The sequence below is a fragment of the Lissotriton helveticus genome, chromosome 7 (genome assembly GCF_964261635.1).
Source record: "Lissotriton helveticus chromosome 7, aLisHel1.1, whole genome shotgun sequence".
In the NCBI taxonomy this organism is placed as follows: domain Eukaryota; kingdom Metazoa; phylum Chordata; class Amphibia; order Caudata; family Salamandridae; genus Lissotriton; species Lissotriton helveticus.
The window spans coordinates 72,977,601-72,995,850 of NC_136068.1; the positions used below are offsets into that span (position 1 = coordinate 72,977,601).

Sequence of the window (18,250 nt, forward strand, 5' to 3'; positions counted from 1 at the left end):
AGAGTGAACTTACACTGCCTGCTGGAGTCATGGTCCACTGACAGACACACTCAAGAGAGTTTTCCCCCTTGGTTCTACTGCACTGACTGCACACAGTTGGGTGGGAGTGCACACTCCTTCTCTCCTCCTCTCTTGATGTGGCGCGACGCTGAGGAATCCCGTGTTGTCTGGGTCCTACAGTAATCTTGAATGACTTCTGTGAGGAACACCATCCTGCTGGGAGCAGTCCACACAGGGATGAACCGAGGAGCATGCATATGACCCTTGGGGCGTTGCATGGCACTGACGGGCATCTCCACTGACCTGGAACGGCTGAGAGTAGATAATGCTCCTGGGTACAAATCGCTCTGCAAGAGTCAAGGTACATGGGCCTGGTGGTGGATGCTCATAAGGATGATTCACACTGTTGCTCTCTCCCCAGGGTTACACGTTTGAAGAGGAAAACCCAATGAGGGATCACCCTCAGGCTTTTGAGGAAGGGCTCCGAAGGATGCAGGAAGGCGACCTCCCCAACGCTGTGCTGCTGTTTGAGGCTGCAGTTCAACAACAGCCCGACCACATGGAGGTAAGAAGTGTAATGCACTTACTTCGATGGAAGTGGACTGACCACAGGACAGAGAGCGATCTCTCTTTTTCTTTTTTTTTAACAGCATATTAGCTATAACTAAAAAGATGGATTTTCAAATAGTTTTGAGGATGTTGTGAGTGTCCGGTGGCTGTCTGAATTGCTGGATGGCTGTTGTGTGAATGAGGAGGAGGGGAAAAAGTGACTCTGGATTGTTTGACAGGATTGATGAATGTATAATCCATGGTAGAGAGGCGAGGTAGACCATGCGACATTGGTTGTGATTTAACTGGTTCAATAAGGATTCTCGCCACGTAGCTTGCAAAGCTGATCCTATCTAGACATAGGTGATATGGGCATAGCACACTTTGTAGTAAGTGTAAGGTAAGACTACTTTTCTTTGTTTTTTATAAACAGGCCTGGCAGTATCTGGGAACCACTCAGGCGGAGAACGAGCAGGAGCTGTCTGCTATTAGTGCTTTGCGCCGGTGAGTACCCAAACATGTGATCACTAAGGAAAGAAAAAGGCCAGACAAATCCACATTACTCTGTGTCTATTTTGCACTTCTTCTCACTGCTTTTATTTTTCATTTTGTTGTACTGACATTCTCCCCATTGCTTGAGTGTGGCAATATGTATTTTCAAAAAAGAACCAGGAAACTGATCTTAAAATTGCGCTTTTTGGTCATTATCATGGTGCAAACTGTATGTTTACCTTGTATACCGTCTAATGCCAGAAAGTAAACATACTTGGTAATGACTGACTGGCGTATCTCCACTTAGCGTAATCATAAGGTTGAGCAGATTGCATTCTGAGATCTGGAGATTGCCACTGGAAAATAATCCTAAAGCGCAGGTAGTCTATACTAGGGCGGATAGTAGGTGTAGATCTCACTTTAATTGAAACTGAAGTCTAATATTAAGATGAGAGGCTGTACTGTGAGCCAGATGTTCTTAAGTGGTGAAAAAGCTTTAAGCTTGGGCCTTTATTGTTGATAAGAGCAGAGAAGGACAGAGAGGGGTCAATGAGAAAGACACAGATTTAACAGAGCATGAAGATGAGAGGACCCTCATCACGCTCGTCTTAATGCAAGCCTAAAGCCGTTGGGTGCTAGTACGGGCAAGTGTGTGCGTTAAGGTGTGGGTTTAGGAGAGGCTTGGGGATTAAATTAAGGGTACAGGTGAGGTAAGAGATATGATTAGGGTTAACATAGTGATAGTGTGAGAGATCGGGTTAGGCATAGTGTTAGGGATGGTTAAATGATGAGACCAGTATTGGGTGTTGTGTGTTAAGATTAGAGTATATACCATTAAGGATGAAGTGATGCATTTTTCAATAATGTTAGGGGTGAGAATTAGGGTGGAGTGTAACTCACTGCACATGTGAGAAAAATGAATAACATTGCAATCTTTTGCCTATCAAACTAATTGCCAAACATTTTGACTTCAAATTTGATTTTTTTAAACTTTTTTCCAAAATGGTGTTCTTCACACTGCAATTTCAGTTTTTAAAAAAAAAATTTAAAACTTTTTATTGAAAGAAAAACAAAGTACAAGGCAAAAAGAAAACAGTGTACATGGACATGTGTTCACATAGGAGGACACCTAGGCGCGATATTACACAACAGATCAATAATACATATTGTGGGGAGGGTGCCAGCGGGGATGCAATTTCTGAATTACCGCTGAGATTCCTCATTTTAGCAAACACTGTTGGGGACATCACATTAGTTGTCTACCAGAGATCCCAAGGCTACCAATTAAACTGCTTGTTTGTACAGTGACTTTACTAATCACCAACCAAAGAAAGGCAAGTCAAATCTCTCATACCTCTGTGCAGGGCCTCCCATTCCCCTGTTAGAATCCACTTTAAACTCTTGTGTGTGATCTACAGGGCCTTACATATGAGCAAACATGGCTATCTTCCCTACCAACCGGATGTGTTCACTAGTGTATGTGCAATTGGAGCACATGTCTGGACAGGTTTGAAACCCAAGAGACTCTAAGAACACACAACCCTTGCAGATTGAGACTACTACGACCTCCCTTTACACCTCAGACTTGCTCCTTCTGTGGTGCAGGTCAGGAAATTGATCAAAACCTATTTCTTTAGTCTTCTACCTTCCCAGACCTTATCTCCTCTCTCAGAAGTCTCACCACACTGTGAAGGGACAGTTGCATCTCTCAGCCTGATGCTTTTGGTGCCGGCACAGATCAGCCTTCAGAATATGTCCACTTTGGGATATGATGGAATCACCTTTGACACTAAATATTGATATTGTTTTGCACCGGTAGTTTAACTCAGTCTTCCATGAAACACTGCAACTGAAAGCATCTGCCAGGTTCCATTGGGTTCAGTCTTTTTTGAGCAAATTATGAAGGTCTTCTCTACCTTCTGAAGCCAAACAGAAAGGTAGACATAGGCTAAGCGGTTCAGAGGTGCCAAACATGATCAACTCTTCCTGAAGAAACACCCTCCTGCTGATTTACCAAGTAGCTTAATCAGTAAGGAAGAGGTTCTTTCCTCCACCCACTTCTTCATGATATTCAGATAAAGATCAGAGGCATGAATTTAGTGTGGAAGAAAGTCTGGCAGTTAGCTCTAAAGCTTACCTAGGTTAGTGAGTAATTTTCAAAAACCAAAAAGGAGACTGCATATAAAATTCTTGAGTTTAGTATGTGCGCTTACAAACCGATTATAAGCCAAGCTAGAAACTAAGTGACATATAGACTCCTTGTTATTACCTTGGGAGTCACAATGCGAGTCTTCTCCTACCTCCATCTTACTAACCTGAACTACAACAGCACAGGAGAAGAACCTAGCCCTGCCATTTCTGGTGGATTCCATCTTCGAGAGTCTTGCAAGGAGTTATGTGTAGAAAGTGAAGACTGTAGCTGAAATCATGAAGATGCTGAGCCTAGAGGAAAAAAGGGTCTTTTTCAGAATCTAATCAGTGTTTTTCAGGAGGAGAGGCCTACAAGCAGCAAGTTTACACACCTGATGTCAGAAGCAACAGTAGGAGTACTTTCCATAAGGATCAGCAAAAACACACAGAGGATAACAAAGACCAAAATAAACATCCTTTGGCAAAAGCACAGTTGATAGCCCTCTCCGCAGTAAAATCAATAACTCCCCACACGGCCATGCTTGCCGGGGGAAGCAGACTTTTCAAACCAAGTTTAGCAAATGGCAGGTTGGTGCCAGGCTACTCGTGGGCAAAAGCATTGTAATTTCTGATATAAAATAAGATTCCCATGATGGATTACACCTTACACTTATGTCATTTTGCCTTTCCTAATTTCACACACATCACTAGTTAATTGGCTCTCATCTAATATAATCAGGCTGACAAATGTTCTGTTCATTTTAAGAAGATTATTAGAACTGCAGTAAGTTTAGCCAACCAAGATTCGAGTAAAGACTCATGGTTGAGTGTTTCAAGTTTTCATTCTGAAAGACATTGCCTACAGAAGGATTTGGGCAGTTTAATGATACTCCATTGACCTACCTGTCTCGGGGCCTGTTGGCCTACTGGTGGTTGAATTCTTGACCTACCGATGTCCACGCCAGGAGTTAAATTGCAGAGCTATCTTGATAATTCAGCACATCACGCACAAGGGTCAGGTGTTATTTCCAAAGTCTGTTGTGCTTCAACATCTGGCTGGAGATCCAGCCAGAAGATCTTGGCATTCTGGAAAGCTGCACACTGGACAAACACTCAAATCAGTGGGAGATCCTTCAAAAGGCCCACACCATCCATGACACATTGACTCCCTGCCCTTTATTATAATTTGCACAAACCCAAGGGTGGGAGTACAGTCATTATCTTTCCTCAGTATTGGAAAGATATGATAAGAGGCCAAAAGCTACTCAACTCCCAAACAAGGCAAATACTTTTCTGCTTTTGTTGGTCGTGCTTCTTCACCTTCAGTGATGGTTGCATTGGAGAAGGATTATCCGATGCATCCCTGGGTGAGCAAATATCACTTTTTCCCTCTCATTTAAACCGTCGCTCCTTCCCAGCGATTTACCCCCTCCCCACCCATGTTCCTCTCACACTTTTCCCATTCTAACCCATAATTATAATTGTGTCTTGGTTTGTCTTTCACCCTCATTTTCTCTTGGTATTCCTTTTTTCCCTAGACATGGTCTGTCTATGTATCCAACTCCCATCCCATACATTGTTATCATCCTTTTGCTTCACTTCCTTCCTTACATGTCTTCTTTTTTTCCTGGTAGGTGCCTGGAGCTGAAGCCTGATAACCTCACAGCCCTGATGGCCTTGGCTGTGAGCTTTACAAACGAGTCTCTCCAGAAGCAGGCATGTGAGACCCTGCGGGACTGGCTCCGGTATAATCCCAAGTACTCCAGCCTGGTAAAGGAGGAGGCAGAAAGCGGCTTAGGCCTTCCCAAGAGGGCAATGGGATCCCTTTTGGCTGAGTGAGTATTTGCAAGGAGTATTGGGTTTTTATTCTGTCATTGGGATGCGCTCCTCTATTGCCGTAGCTGTGCCCCTGGAATTTCTAATGGGATATAGGGCAGTCAGTTTTTCCAGCAGTGCAGAACTGGGTCCTGAGAGGTTTCACAATTTTCCATTGAAATGTGTGGTAGACATCTTGTCACATACAGAAAGCATACATTTGTTTAGCCCAGTCTATGCATTGACCTATGTCCTGATTCCCCCTCCCACATACAACTTTTTTTATCAATCAGGAAGTATACCCAGACACCCCAAGAAGTTGATGATACCTAGTCACAAATATTTTTATGTTTTTTTAAAGAACTTTGTTTCCTTTTCACAGGTTAAAAAATACAGAAGAAAGTCATTTTCTCAATGATTTAGTAATCCCACTGAAAACGTATTGAATTAATTTCAAATTTTACAAAAAAGGAAAAAAGAATTCTTTTATACAATGACTACACAATTTGGTGATGGCGTTGCCGAGTCCAATTAACACAGCAATGTTCGGTGATAGACAACAGCCGACATGTGTTTTGTCACTGAGGTGACTTTTTCAAAGGCTTCAGAGTAAAATCACGAGGTTGTACCTTGTGATATATGAGACATATGACGTGAAGACAAATAGGTAGACCTGAGTACCTCTTGATGTCAATCCTGGCTGATTTACATAAAAAAATAGTTGTCTCCAGATTCAGATAATTGTAGAAGTATCAATGCAGTATAGTGGACCTACTTTTCCACAAAGTTTGAGGCTCTCAAGCGGCAATCGTTTTGTTTACAATGCTTCCAGAAGTTGCGTCCCAAAATTAGTAGCACTTGGAGAATCCATCATTCTTGGACCATGATAGGTTTCTGTTGCATCAATAGTTGCCACCGCGTAAATCCGATTTACTTTTTTTATTCATTCCCTCTTTCTCACTCTATTTGCTTTTATTCTTTCTGTTCCCATACACTTGCTATCTTTGCTGCCTTTTTTGTTATGTAACTTTGGCCCTCGCTCACTTACTATTTTATTATTTCCTACTCATCAACACTTTTTTCACCTCTCGCTCTTCCTTTTCTACGCCATTTTCATGTTTCTTCACATGCTGCTCCGTTTTACTCCTGCTTTTTCATTACCGCTTTTCCACCTCTCCTCTTTTCTAATTTTCCGTTCTCCGATAACTCAATTAACTACTTGCTTTTATTTATTAATCTTTCTTTGTCTCCTGCGTTCTTATTTTATTCCATTCTTTTCTTTTTTTCCCTCTTCTACTTCTACCTCCATGACCTCCAGGTCTCATGTCACATCTCCCATGTTTCCCCTTCCTTCAATATTACTCTTTCTTTTCTCTCCATCTTTCTTTCACGCTTCACTCTTTCTAAGCCCTTCCCCTATCTGCTTTTTGTTACTTTGTCCTTCCTAAATCACCTGAACGTTTCTCTCCCCCTTACTCCTGCTCTTCTTTTCCCCACAGCTCTCTCTTTGCTGATGTGAAGGAGATGTTCCTTGAAGCTGTGCGCTTGGATGTGTCTAGCCTTGATCCTGATGTACAGTGTGGTCTGGGTGTCCTCTTCAACCTCAGCGGCGAGTATGAAAAGGCGGTGGACTGCTTCAACGCAGCACTGAGCACGCGGCCAAATGTAAGTGTGTGGAAACTGGCAGCTCCAGAAGGGACTGGGAATGTTGTGGGTTGGAAGCTGAAGGGTAAGGGCAGCCTAGCTCCCTGCCTCAGCAGAAGAGCCTACATTTGTTGAAATAAGCTATGAACTGTGGGTCCAAACCCAACTTGGTAGTGAGGTTACTGCCTAATCTTGGGCACTACAAATGCTTCTATTGCCTCACCTCTAGGAGAGACTTTACAGGCGGAAATTAATCATAAGCTCCAGCAACAGACCCTGAGGCGTCACAGATTGATACATCACATTGTGGGGACTACAAAAAGTGGGGCGCCTACTTACTGTCCCCAGAAGAGCTTTAACGTGCTAAAATCCAAACTTAAAAGGTTGTTCACACTTGAAACTCTGGTAGCATACCAATAATTATCCTGAGCAGCTGGCGTTTATTTACTCTGACGTAATAAACCATAGGGCTGAAGGTAAAGTGCTTGGTAAAAGTAACCAGAACCCCAAGATGGTATTGTCCAGGAATATATTTCACTTTTTTCAAACAACCGAATGTTGTATTTTATGACAAGATGTTTTTATTTCCACTGTAATATTACCTTGGAACAATATATTTGTTCAAAGCAGTTTTAGAGCAGTTCTAAACAATGTTGAATGTATTTTCACATAAAACTACCGTCCCACAATTGCGCTTCCTGAATTTGGGATGTGGATACTGCTGAAGACCGAAGTCTTGTATCCTCCTGTATAAGTGTTTCATTGCAAGAAATAGAATGTTGTCCTTTTGGACACATTGAATATGGGTGTAGAGCCTGTGTTCTCATGTGCATGATGCAGACTGCCTTTGTTCATGGTGCACACAAGACACAATTTCCCTCGGAATGAGATCCTCCTCCCTGCAAACATCCCTCCCTCTTGGCTGGGCGGGGGGAAGGCTTACTAGCCCCTTCCTTTGTTCAGTGTAATTTCTCAGGCCAGAGTGAACCACCCCTCTTCCTGTATTGCTAGCTCTTGCCTAGCAATCAGAACCATTTGGCAGCACTGTCTGCCTCAGATCAACAAAAAACTCCTGGCCAGTTCAGACTGGTGTGGCCTTGGAATCACTGCTCCATAACTGTGAAACCTGGACACAAAGAGGGCAGTTGTACTCTTCCCTGATTGGGAGATCTTTTAATAAGGCTGACTTTAAGTGGTTTTGGAACCAGAAGGCGATCAAAGGAGTATTAAAACTCTCCAAATTGAGCCATTAACTCGTACATTATTTGGATGTCTTGGAGACCCTTCAGATCAGTGTTGGGCGAACACATTGCTTTGTGCAAGGCCTTAGCTAGTCGACCGCTGTCGTTCAGGCTGTGGTCAACCTGGGTTCTTGAAGACCTTTGTACGGTGGAAGATGGAGCAGGGATGCCCTGTGAGGCGAGGATCTGCCTGAAAACAGGAAGATGTACTAAGGTCCAGTTGACAGACAGACTTGCTTAAAGTATACTTCAAGGGTCCCTGCAGCTCTGCTCACAAAGATCCAAGCCCAGAGACCAGCAGCACCCTGGCTCTGGAGCTGCAGAGAACATTTCCTTCAAACCTGCACCTCTGACAATACTTTCTGCAGCTTTCGGGAGGTCGTATGCTCCCTTCCCAGTGCGAGAGAGGACTGGAGGTATGGACTTGCAGTAGTATACTGCAACCCAGATTCCTAGTTACTACTGATCTAACACCTGGACTCTAGGCACTCTGATAACACTACCATTGACTTTATTTAGGTGAGACCCTTCTTGTAGGGGATGTAGGCTTGGAGGACCAGGAAATGTGATATTTGTAAACTGAAAACACAGCTGCTGGGTTTTCCACCCACTGTGTTGCAACACTAAGGGTCATTAATACGGAGGAATCGAAAGGTTTCTACATTTAAAAAAAAAACGTTTTATTCGTGACTGTGACAAGTATGACATGATACATTCAATCATAGTCGGTTCCATCAGTCAATCAATTCAATTTCAAGGCTTTATTCGATTATTAAAAACAATCACAAAAGCACACAATATATAAAACACAAACATTTCAGTGGAAAAAGAAAAAAACAGCTCATCAATAATGGGATTAAAGGGATTAAAACACCAGGCTTTTCCTATGTGAAACAGCTTTAAGTAAAAAAGTAGCAGTAAAAAAGCAGATATCCATGGTATCAAGTGCAAATAACAGTTTCAATGCTTGGGCTGTAGTATACACAGAATATTTCTTAAAAACAGGTCTGAGATAGTAACGACGAAGGTGCATATAAAGAGGGCAAATAAGCATAAAGTGCAAAGTGCTTTGCCTAGTAAGGCCATCACAGGGGCAGGGAGATTGGCTATGAATTTTCATCACTGGAAAAGCCACTAAATTATGAACAATACCAAGTCTCAACCTCGTGAGAACAAACTGGTGCGATTGCTTGGTAATAGTCTTAAGGTACATAGGCATGCCCCTGTCTTCCAACATATTAGAATAATAAAATACATGAGTTGACATGAGGCTGCATTTAGCCCTGCGTAAATTAGATTTGGTCCCTATAAAGACATTTTTTATTTCCTTTTTTGGTACAGTAACAGCACTATGGGGGTCATTAACAATGTCAAGGTTAAAGATTTCACTAAAGGAAGATGAAACATAATTTAACCAGGGAATCTTGCGGGCGTTGTCCAAATGGAGACAATCTAAAATAATCCGCCTGGTAAAATCAGTCTCATCTTTAACCCAGATTGACCTCCAGACCATTAAAGGTCTCATTCCCATTAGGTCTGTAAGATGGTTCATGCCCACCTCGCTATGGCACAGTTCATTAGATGCCGAGGAGGGTAGACAAAGGAGTCTTTAGAGGAACCGGTTCTCAGTGACTTGCAGTTCCCTGTGGTTACAATAGCCCCATATACCAGAACCATATAGAGCAATAGATACACATCTATGTCTATAGATATTTAACATGTCTGGTATGCGGCGACTACCTAGCTTAGAAGCAAAGCGGAATACTCCAGAGGAGCTTTTGCCCATCCTAGCATTCACGTTTAAAATCTCAGGTGCCCAAGTCCCTCTGTTATTGAATGTTACTCCAAGGTAACAGAATCTGTCCACCACCTCAATTATGTGATTATTAAAATGAAACGGCTTGGAAAGTTTCATCCGTTTGCCACAGGCCATAATGTAAGTCTTGGAGTTGTTAATTTTCTGTTTTCTCGCCTTAATGAAGTCATAAAAATAGTTCATTAAATTTTGGAGCCTGTTTGGAGTACGCGAGAGTAAAACCGTATCGTCGGCATATAGCAGGACTGGCACAGGATAACCACCAACCTGCGGAGAGTCAGCCTGTACCCTCTTCAATTCGGACTCCATAGAATTTATAAAAAGGGAAAAAAGCAGAGGGGCCAGCACACAGCCTTGTCTTATGCCTGAGTTAACCCTAATTTTCCCAGTGCATTCACCTGCCTGGCCAAACCGGATCTGAGCCGATAAGTTATTGTAGAGTCTGGCCAGGAAGTATATAATTGCTGGGGGGGCTCCCATGTCCAAAAAGTGGACCATAACAAAGTATGGTCCACTAAATCAAAGGCACTCGAGAGATCGGCGAAACAGAGAAATAGAGAGCCCTGTTTCGCTTTCGTGTACTTTCCGATGAGGAGGTCGAGATTGATACACTGCTCTGTTGTCCCAAGGCCTTTACGGAAGCCGTATTGGGACTCGGCCAGAATTTTATTTTCCTCCGCCCATTCCTCTAAACGCATCAGGAGAACCCTACTCATAATTTTGAGGGAGGAATCCAGAAGGGAGATAGGGCGGTAGTTCTTGGCCTCTCCTCTATCTCCCTTCTTGTAGATGGGTAGGATTATGGATTCACTCCAGGTAGGTGGTGTACTCACCATGACTGAGGCATTAAACACCTGTGTTAGGAGTGGACTCCAAAGTGTCGGGTTGGATTTATACAGGTCAACCGGGACCCCATCAGGTCCCGGTGCCTTTCCTCCTTTACTCTGACTAATAGCAGTTTCCACTTCTTGTAGTGTAATGTCCAAGGATAACTTCGTTTCGAACGTGGGGGGGGGGGGGGGGGGGGGGGGGGGGAACTGGCATTATCCTCCCTAGTCGGGTTAAAAATTCCTGAAAAGTGTGCAACCCAGTTCGCTTCACTAACCTGGGCTGACAATATAGGGAAGTCTTCTTTTACAAGAAAGGGGCTATTAACCGTGGTCCAGAAGAGCCTACTATCGTGCAATATAGAGCATCCCAAGCTTGTTCCCTTAGCTCATGTTTCCTGCGTATAAGGTGAGTTTTGTATGTCATTCTAAGGGATATAATAGCCTCCCTGTCTCTGGGTTGTTTAGTGAGTGCCTGCTTGAGTTCCCGGAGAGATTTAGTGCACATACTATCAAACCAACCAACATTTTCCTTCTTAATTTGGCCTTTGGTAATGGTAAGACATCTTTTTATAATTGTGCCTAACTCCACAAAATCAACTATAATGCACTCAAGGGATGCCTCTGGATCCAAACATTTTTATATTGCAGCAAACCCTGCTTCTATGATTTTAAGCTGCAGTTTCTCGGAGTTACCCATACACCACTTAATACGGATACCATTCTGCCTACAGGGGGTTACATCTTCAATTATCAAGCGTTGAGTGTTAACTGGTAGCCCCCAGACCGAGATCGACAAGGTAATAGCATTATGATCACTACTTCCAAGTTCGGCAACAATGGGAACCGTACAAAAAGGGACAAAATGTGTAGAAACCAATAAATGATCGATAACAGAGGCCGAATTCGATCCAACAAAGGTTGGGACAGAGTTACCATCAGCATCTGCAGCCGGAGGGTGAATCATAAGGTCCATATTTAACATAAAAGAATTAAGAGAATCACCATAGGGTGAATGAATAAAATGTGCCCGGTTTTCCCCATTATCCCCATCATATCCGCAAATTCTGGTAAATGAATGGGGACAGGTACGAATATTAAAATCCCCTCCCCAAATGATATCGAAAGATTTATGAATGCCCTTACGAATGTTACTCGCGGCTAAACCCAACTCATCCACCACAGTAGTATTAGAAGCATCAAACAAATTGTTGTAGTGGTTAATCAACATAGTTACATGGCCCCTTACATGTTCCAGAATTAAAATTTGTGAATGGTGACCCACAGACTGGTGTAATTTCATACAAACAGGAAGATTCACAGAAAGTAGAATTACTAGCCCCCCTTTGGCCCTGCCCATATTGGACCTTTGTGCCGGGTTGTTATATGACACAAATCCATCGAGATTGATATCAGTGGTTACCCAAGTCTCTTGTAGACATAAAACATCAAAATCAGAAAGGATTTCGCTCCAACCCAAGGACGACATTTGCCGGCTCCAACCTGCAATATTCCAACTGGCAAATTTAAAACCAGGGAAACAGGGGGATGGTTCAATGGTCTCGGGTACATTGGAGATTGGGGGCTTGTTGGCAACTGGGGGAACCATCGTAGCAGGAAAATGGGCAGGGACAGGTGAATGAGCTCCATGAGAGTGTATGTGCACCAGTGTAGAGATGGAAGGGGTTACAGCTACTAGACAATGGCCCATATCTGCAACTACATTATTATCGATGGTTTCTATTCCCTGGGAAGGTGAGTACACCGGGACAGCAGTAGGAGGCATCACAGGTGGGGGAATGAAAGAAGAGCTGGTACCCGATGTTACAACTAGACCATTACCACTAATGAGGGGGGTGGGAACTAGGGCTGTAGGCAGTCAGTCAACACCATCCAGCCCATTAAGACAGTTGGATCGGTTATAATCACAGAAGGGGGTCTCCGGGGGCAGAAAAACCGGTCTTGCTTCATGCCCACGAAATTTACCCCTCCGCTCAACCCTCGTCCAATTACCTAGGACTTGGTCATGGTGCATATGGGTAGGGGGGAAGAAGAAAGACACTGGCAATGTCTGAACGGTGGAATCGAGAGATCTATTAAACCCGGCACATATGTGTAGAACTGTCCTAGGGTCTCGAAAGCTCACCGTAATACAATCCCCATTAATAGATTTTCTGGTTTTACCCAGCCAAGGTACCCTTCTCACCATGATAATTTCATTATTAAAATGGGCCGGGAGGGGTCTATTCCAATTCAGCCATTTAATGACTTTACTTTTAAGTGAGTGAAAATTCTCACCTTCACCCACCTCAAGAGGGGGGACCCCAGCCATAACTACCATGAAGCGATTGGCCTCAGGGGGCAGGTCGGGTCTACGTGGTCTAGGGGCAGGCTTTTCAGAGGGTGGGGGAGCTATATAGTCATTGGATATAGCCCCATTGGAAGCGGTCGTAGGGTGAACTGGACCTACTGGTTGCAAAGGTGGAATAATAGGTTTGCTATTTTGTATCGGGGCAGGGTTGACCATAAGAGGTTGCGGAGGGGGGGCAGTAGTAATCACTAAGGGAGGTCCTAGGATAGTTGCAAGGGTTTGAGGGTTAGGAGGAGGATTAGAGGGAGAATTAGACTCAAAGAGTCTACCTAAGATAGTAGCCGAGGTTTTCATACTACTTATGGCAGTCTCCAAGTTGGTGAGTCTAACCTCCACTTTCTTTATGCTCTCACTGATGGGCAGGAGCAATGACCTAAGTAAAAATTCCAGGTTCCCTAACGAGGTAACGGGGGGTAATGCATTCGATTGTGTATCCCCAAGAACATTGTCATGGTCTATGAGGTTGGTACCCCTAACAGATGGAACTTCTGGCACCTCCACTATTGCCCTATCAGGGATGGGAGGGGGCTTTGAAGCTTTCCCGAAATCGGATTGGGAGATTTTGGTTTTACCCTGCCCTCCCCTCAACTTCCTTCTTCTCTTATTTGGAGGTTTGGCCATGCATCTCTACCACTACTACTTGCTTCGGCTTCGTTTTCCTTGGCTTTACTGCAGTAGGGATCTGGGTGGTTATATCAACAGCCATACAACTGAGACTGGGGAGGGGGGGGGAAAGCCCAGAATGCTTTTATAACCCTCAGTAGTTAAGGGGGCGTGGCTGTTGCGGGAAGAGGCTGCAGCTGGTTCGATCGCCTCGCAGTCGCGCAGCGGAATGGGGGTGGTCAGCGGCTCACCGGCAAGCAGGCACGGCGCCTGCAGTGTCCACACTGCCCCAGCAGCAACACAGCAAGGGTCCAACTTCCCCAAGGTCCAAACTGGAGGTCAGCAACAGGTGAGTAGCACCCGCGCAGTGGGTGCTGCGAAAGGTTATACTTTCCGATGTCAAGGGGGTGTGGCCGCTGCGGGAAGAGGCTGCAGCTGGTTCGATCGCCTCGCAGTCCCGCAGCGGAATGGGGGTGGTCCGCGGCTCACCGGCAAGCAGGCACGGCGCCAGCAGTGTCCACACTGCCCCAGTAGCAACACAGCAAGGGTCCAACTTCCCCAAGGTCCAAACAGGAGGTCAGCAACAGGTGAGGTCAGTCTTTTCCTCCTTTTTTCCTTATCAACTACAAACTGTGGCGTAACATTCTTCGAATTCAACTGTCCATTGTATCGTTCATTTCCTCGGATATCATTCTAGTGCAGTGTTTAATATTTGTATTCAAATTACAATATCGCCCGTATGTAAACTATCCCTCAACCCCTTCCCTCCCCCTCCCTGTCTCCCGGCTATTTCCTTGTACATACACTGTATCGTGGGTACATTAGCTTTCAGTTTTCACAGAGAGTGCTTTAGTCATTAGGCTTGGTTATCCGGTGCATCTTGCATAGACAATCGTCCGCACTGGCAGTCTTCATATCATGTGTATGGTCAGATGGTATGTTCCTACAGCAGTTCTAGGTCAACATCCCCCAGCTCTATCAACATTCCATCCCATTCTAGCGCTATAGGGTATTTACGCAGTTCTTTCTCTTCTTCCCTATGCAATGTCTCAGCTTCCGCTTTGCCCCATTTCAGCAAGTCAGATCGCCATATATCTACATTTGGGGGTCTGGGCGATTTCCATCTCATAGTGAGAACCCTGAGTGCCAACAAGAGGGCCAAGTCTATAAATTTCAGTTGTGCCTTACAGGTCTTGGATCTCTTCCTGTGTCCTATCAAGCAGGGTAGTGCCCCCTCAGGGATCTGCAGGGCAGTTACAGTGTGCAATATGCTTCTGATCGTCGCCCAGTAATGGCATATCCTCGGGCATGTCCACAGCATGTGAAGGATGTTTGCTTCATCCTCCTGACATCTAGGGCGGTTGTGGGGGGTGGCAGGGAACATCCTGTGGAGCCTCTGGGGGGTAAGATATGCCCTATGTAAAATCATGGCCTGTTTGAATTTGAATTTAACGTTTCTGGACACCCTCCTATGGTGGCCCAGGATAATCTTCCATTCCCTGTCTGTTATGGCCTCCCCTGTGTCAGTAGTCCAAGCCTCCCTGAGTGCGGTGAGGGGCAAAGCTGCATGTTCTCTAATGCCTACATAGAGCCACTTTACTAGGTGTCCACCTGTCCCCATATAGTGGAGGAGATGAACCAGCTCGTGTTGGTCTGGCTTGGTACGTTGCGGGGCCCATGTGTGTCGTATATAGTGGGTCACCGAGGCGTGCAGAAGGTACAGCCGTGGCGGGGCACCTGTAGCTTGTGCAAAGGAGACGTGATCTAGTAGGGTGTCGTCCCTAAACAGGTCCCCCACTCTGTCCACTCCAACATCCGTCCAGGGTTTTAATCTACGATGTGTCAGGTTCCCTTGTGGCGTTGGGAATCCCAAGAGGGGGATGTTGTCTGCGTAGGGACTGGTCCCAGCTGTGTACGTCAGTGCCTTTCTCCAACATCTCAAAGCTACATGTAATAGGGGGTGGCAGTCTCTGGGGATCTTGGCAGCGGGCAGTAGAAGGGAGTGTAGGTCTCCGTGTGCCAGTTTGTCTGCTGTATAAGCAATCTCATGTAGGTTTCTACCCGCCACCCAGCGTGTTAGCCATTGGAGTTGGCTTGCATAATAGTAGCTACGTAGGTCGGGCACGCCTAGGCCTCCCTGTCGGGTGTTCAGCTGTAGTTTCTTGAGGCTTAGTCTCCTTCTTCCCGATCCCCATATAAGGGTGATTAATAATGTATTTAGTGTGGTAAAAATTTGCTGCGGAAGTAGCACTGGCAAGTTTACGAAGTAGTACAGGATCCGGGGAAGTAGGACCATCTTTGAGATCGCCACTCAGCCCATCACAGACAGGGGCAGGGACGTCCAGAAATTCACACTACTGCGAAGGCCATTGATTGCCCGCCGTACATTACCCTCAATCTGGTCTTCCGGATTCCGGTACACGTTGATACCGAGGTATTTGAATGTAGTTGGTGCTACCTGGATCTCATAGGTGCCAAACCGTATATGGGTAGGCCGCTGTCCTTCCCGGAAAAAGAAGCCCAGGGACTTTCCCGGGTTTATGGCCAGGCCAGAGGTGGTCTCAAACCGTTCAAAGATGGTCGCTAGATGTGAATGATCACCCTGCAGATTCCGGAGGAACACCAGTATATCGTCGGCATATATGGAGACCAAATTATGGATGTCTCCAACTGGTAGGCCCGCCTCCTCCGCCCGAGCTCGGAGTGCAATCGCTAAGGGTTCCAGTGTAAGTACGAGCAGTAATGGCGACAGCGGGCACCCCTGTCGGGTGCCCCGGTGGACGTCATAACTGTCCGAGGTGTGCCCTCCTGTGCGTGCTCTAGCCGTGGGATTTGTATACAGCAACCAAATCCACTTTATCAGGGCATCCGGGAAGCCGAATCATTTTAGGACTTCGAACATGAAGTCCCACACCAGGGAGTCAAACGCTTGTCGGAGATCCAGGGCTATGCAGCCTGCATGTGGCAGATCGTGTGGGGTGGTCGCCATTAGGGCGTGGAGTCGCCTCGTGTTCTGGGAAGTGCTCCTCTCTGGGAGAAAGCCACATTGGTCAGTGTGAATCAGACCAGGGAGATGGGCTTGTATTCGTAAGGCGATAACTTTGCTAAGGATTTTATACTCCGTGGAGAGCATGAAGAGGGGTCTATAATTGTTCACATCAAGGGCGTCTCTGCCAGGTTTCGGAATGGAGATTATCAAGGCCTGCATAGTCGTGGCTGGTAGGTGGCCGGCCTCATAAGCAGTTTTGTATATTTTCTCCAAGGCAGGTGTCAGTGATTCAGAGTAAGTTTGGTAAAACTCCCCAGGCAGTCCATCCATGCCCGGAGTCTTACCCCGGTTAAGTGTGTGTATAGCTACTTTTATTTCCTGCTGTGTTATGGGTCCGGCCAGGGCCGTCTGAACCTCTTGGGTCAGGGCCGGAATCGTCAGTTCTCCTAGGAAGTCTAACATGGCATCCCCAGCATCCGCGGGGGGAGGAGCATAGAGTCCCTCTAGGTGGGTCTTAAACACAGTGTTAATGTCTAGTTATGTATTTACCTGCCTGCCTGTCTCATCACGGATACTCGCAATTATTGGGATCTTAGGGGTATCTCGGATCAAACGGGCCAGCAGTGCACCGGATCTATCCGCCTCCGCCTGCTGGCGTCTCAGATAGTCCCTATAATCCATAACGCTCAAGGTTTCCAGGAGTTCTGCGTGCTCAATGTTACACAATTGTAAGTCGCCTTTGCGCTCAGGGTCTGTTCCTACCTCAGTCTCAAGCTTCTTCAGACGGTTCTCCACTCCGCAGAGTTTGACATGGAGTTCTTGCCTGGCTCCCACCAACCGCCCAATCGCAGCCCCCCTTATCACAGCCTTCATTGCATCCCACACTACCAGGTTCAAGGACGTGGAGTCCCAGTTTTCCCTGAAGTAATTGGCTAACGTGTCGGCAAGGTGTGTGCAGAACGGGCCATCTTCAAGTAGTGAGGGATTGAGCCTCCAGGTGGGGACTGGTGAGGGTAGCTTTCCCCAGTGTAGGTCTAGTGTGAGCGGCCTATGATCCGAAAATGTTTTGGCAAGATAGTCTGAGAACGTACACTTGGCCGTTAAGGAGTTGGTGCATAGAAATCTGTCTAGGCGGGTATGTAGGTTATGCAATGGAGAGTAATATGAATATTCTTTGTGTGTTGGATGTAGTGCACGCCATACATCTGTCATTCCCCATCCCTGAAGCCATGTCCCAAATGAGTCAGACAGTTTGTGAACCCCTGTCGCCTGGAGGGGAGGGTGCGATCTGTCGAGGTCCACATCTAGTACCATGTTCCAGTCTCCCCCTAAGACCCAGGGGACGTCTATCCAATCTGCTAAAGCTCGACCCACGGTTGCAAGGAAGCTGCCCTGATCAATGTTCGGGGCATAGATGCTGCCCAGGACCACCATTTTACCGTCTAATGTGCCCTTCACCAGTATGTAGCGCCCTTGGTCATCCACCCTCCTCTCCAGTTCCACGAAAGGGGTACCATACCACACCCATATCGTGGCCCCTCTGGAGAAGGCAGAGTACTTAGTGGAAAATATGGTTCCTCTCCATTTTGTCCGCAGTGTGTGCGCCTCAGACTGTGTTAGGTGTGATTCCTGTAGGAATACTATGTGCGCTCGCTGGCGAATCAGGAAGGCGTGCACTCTATGTCGCTTTTGCACTGCCCCTAGCCCTCGCACATTCCAGGTAACCAGCCTATATTTCCCTTTCTTGTCAGCCATACCCAAATACAGGTGTCA

General features: G+C 45.9%; 1 protein-coding gene across 5 annotated transcripts in view; it reads left to right on the forward strand.

Annotated features, from left to right (window-relative positions):
- PEX5 (peroxisomal biogenesis factor 5) overlaps positions 1-18,250 on the forward strand; it is a 182,744-nt gene that overhangs the window by 143,210 nt on the left and 21,284 nt on the right. For all 5 annotated transcript variants that reach the window (XM_078651485.1, XM_078651487.1, XM_078651489.1 and 2 more), the window contains 4 exons: positions 422-565; positions 983-1,053; positions 4,806-5,006; positions 6,486-6,651. In XM_078651485.1, coding sequence (XP_078507611.1) covers positions 422-565; positions 983-1,053; positions 4,806-5,006; positions 6,486-6,651 — 582 coding nt within the window. The remainder of the gene's footprint in view (positions 1-421; positions 566-982; positions 1,054-4,805; positions 5,007-6,485; positions 6,652-18,250) is intronic.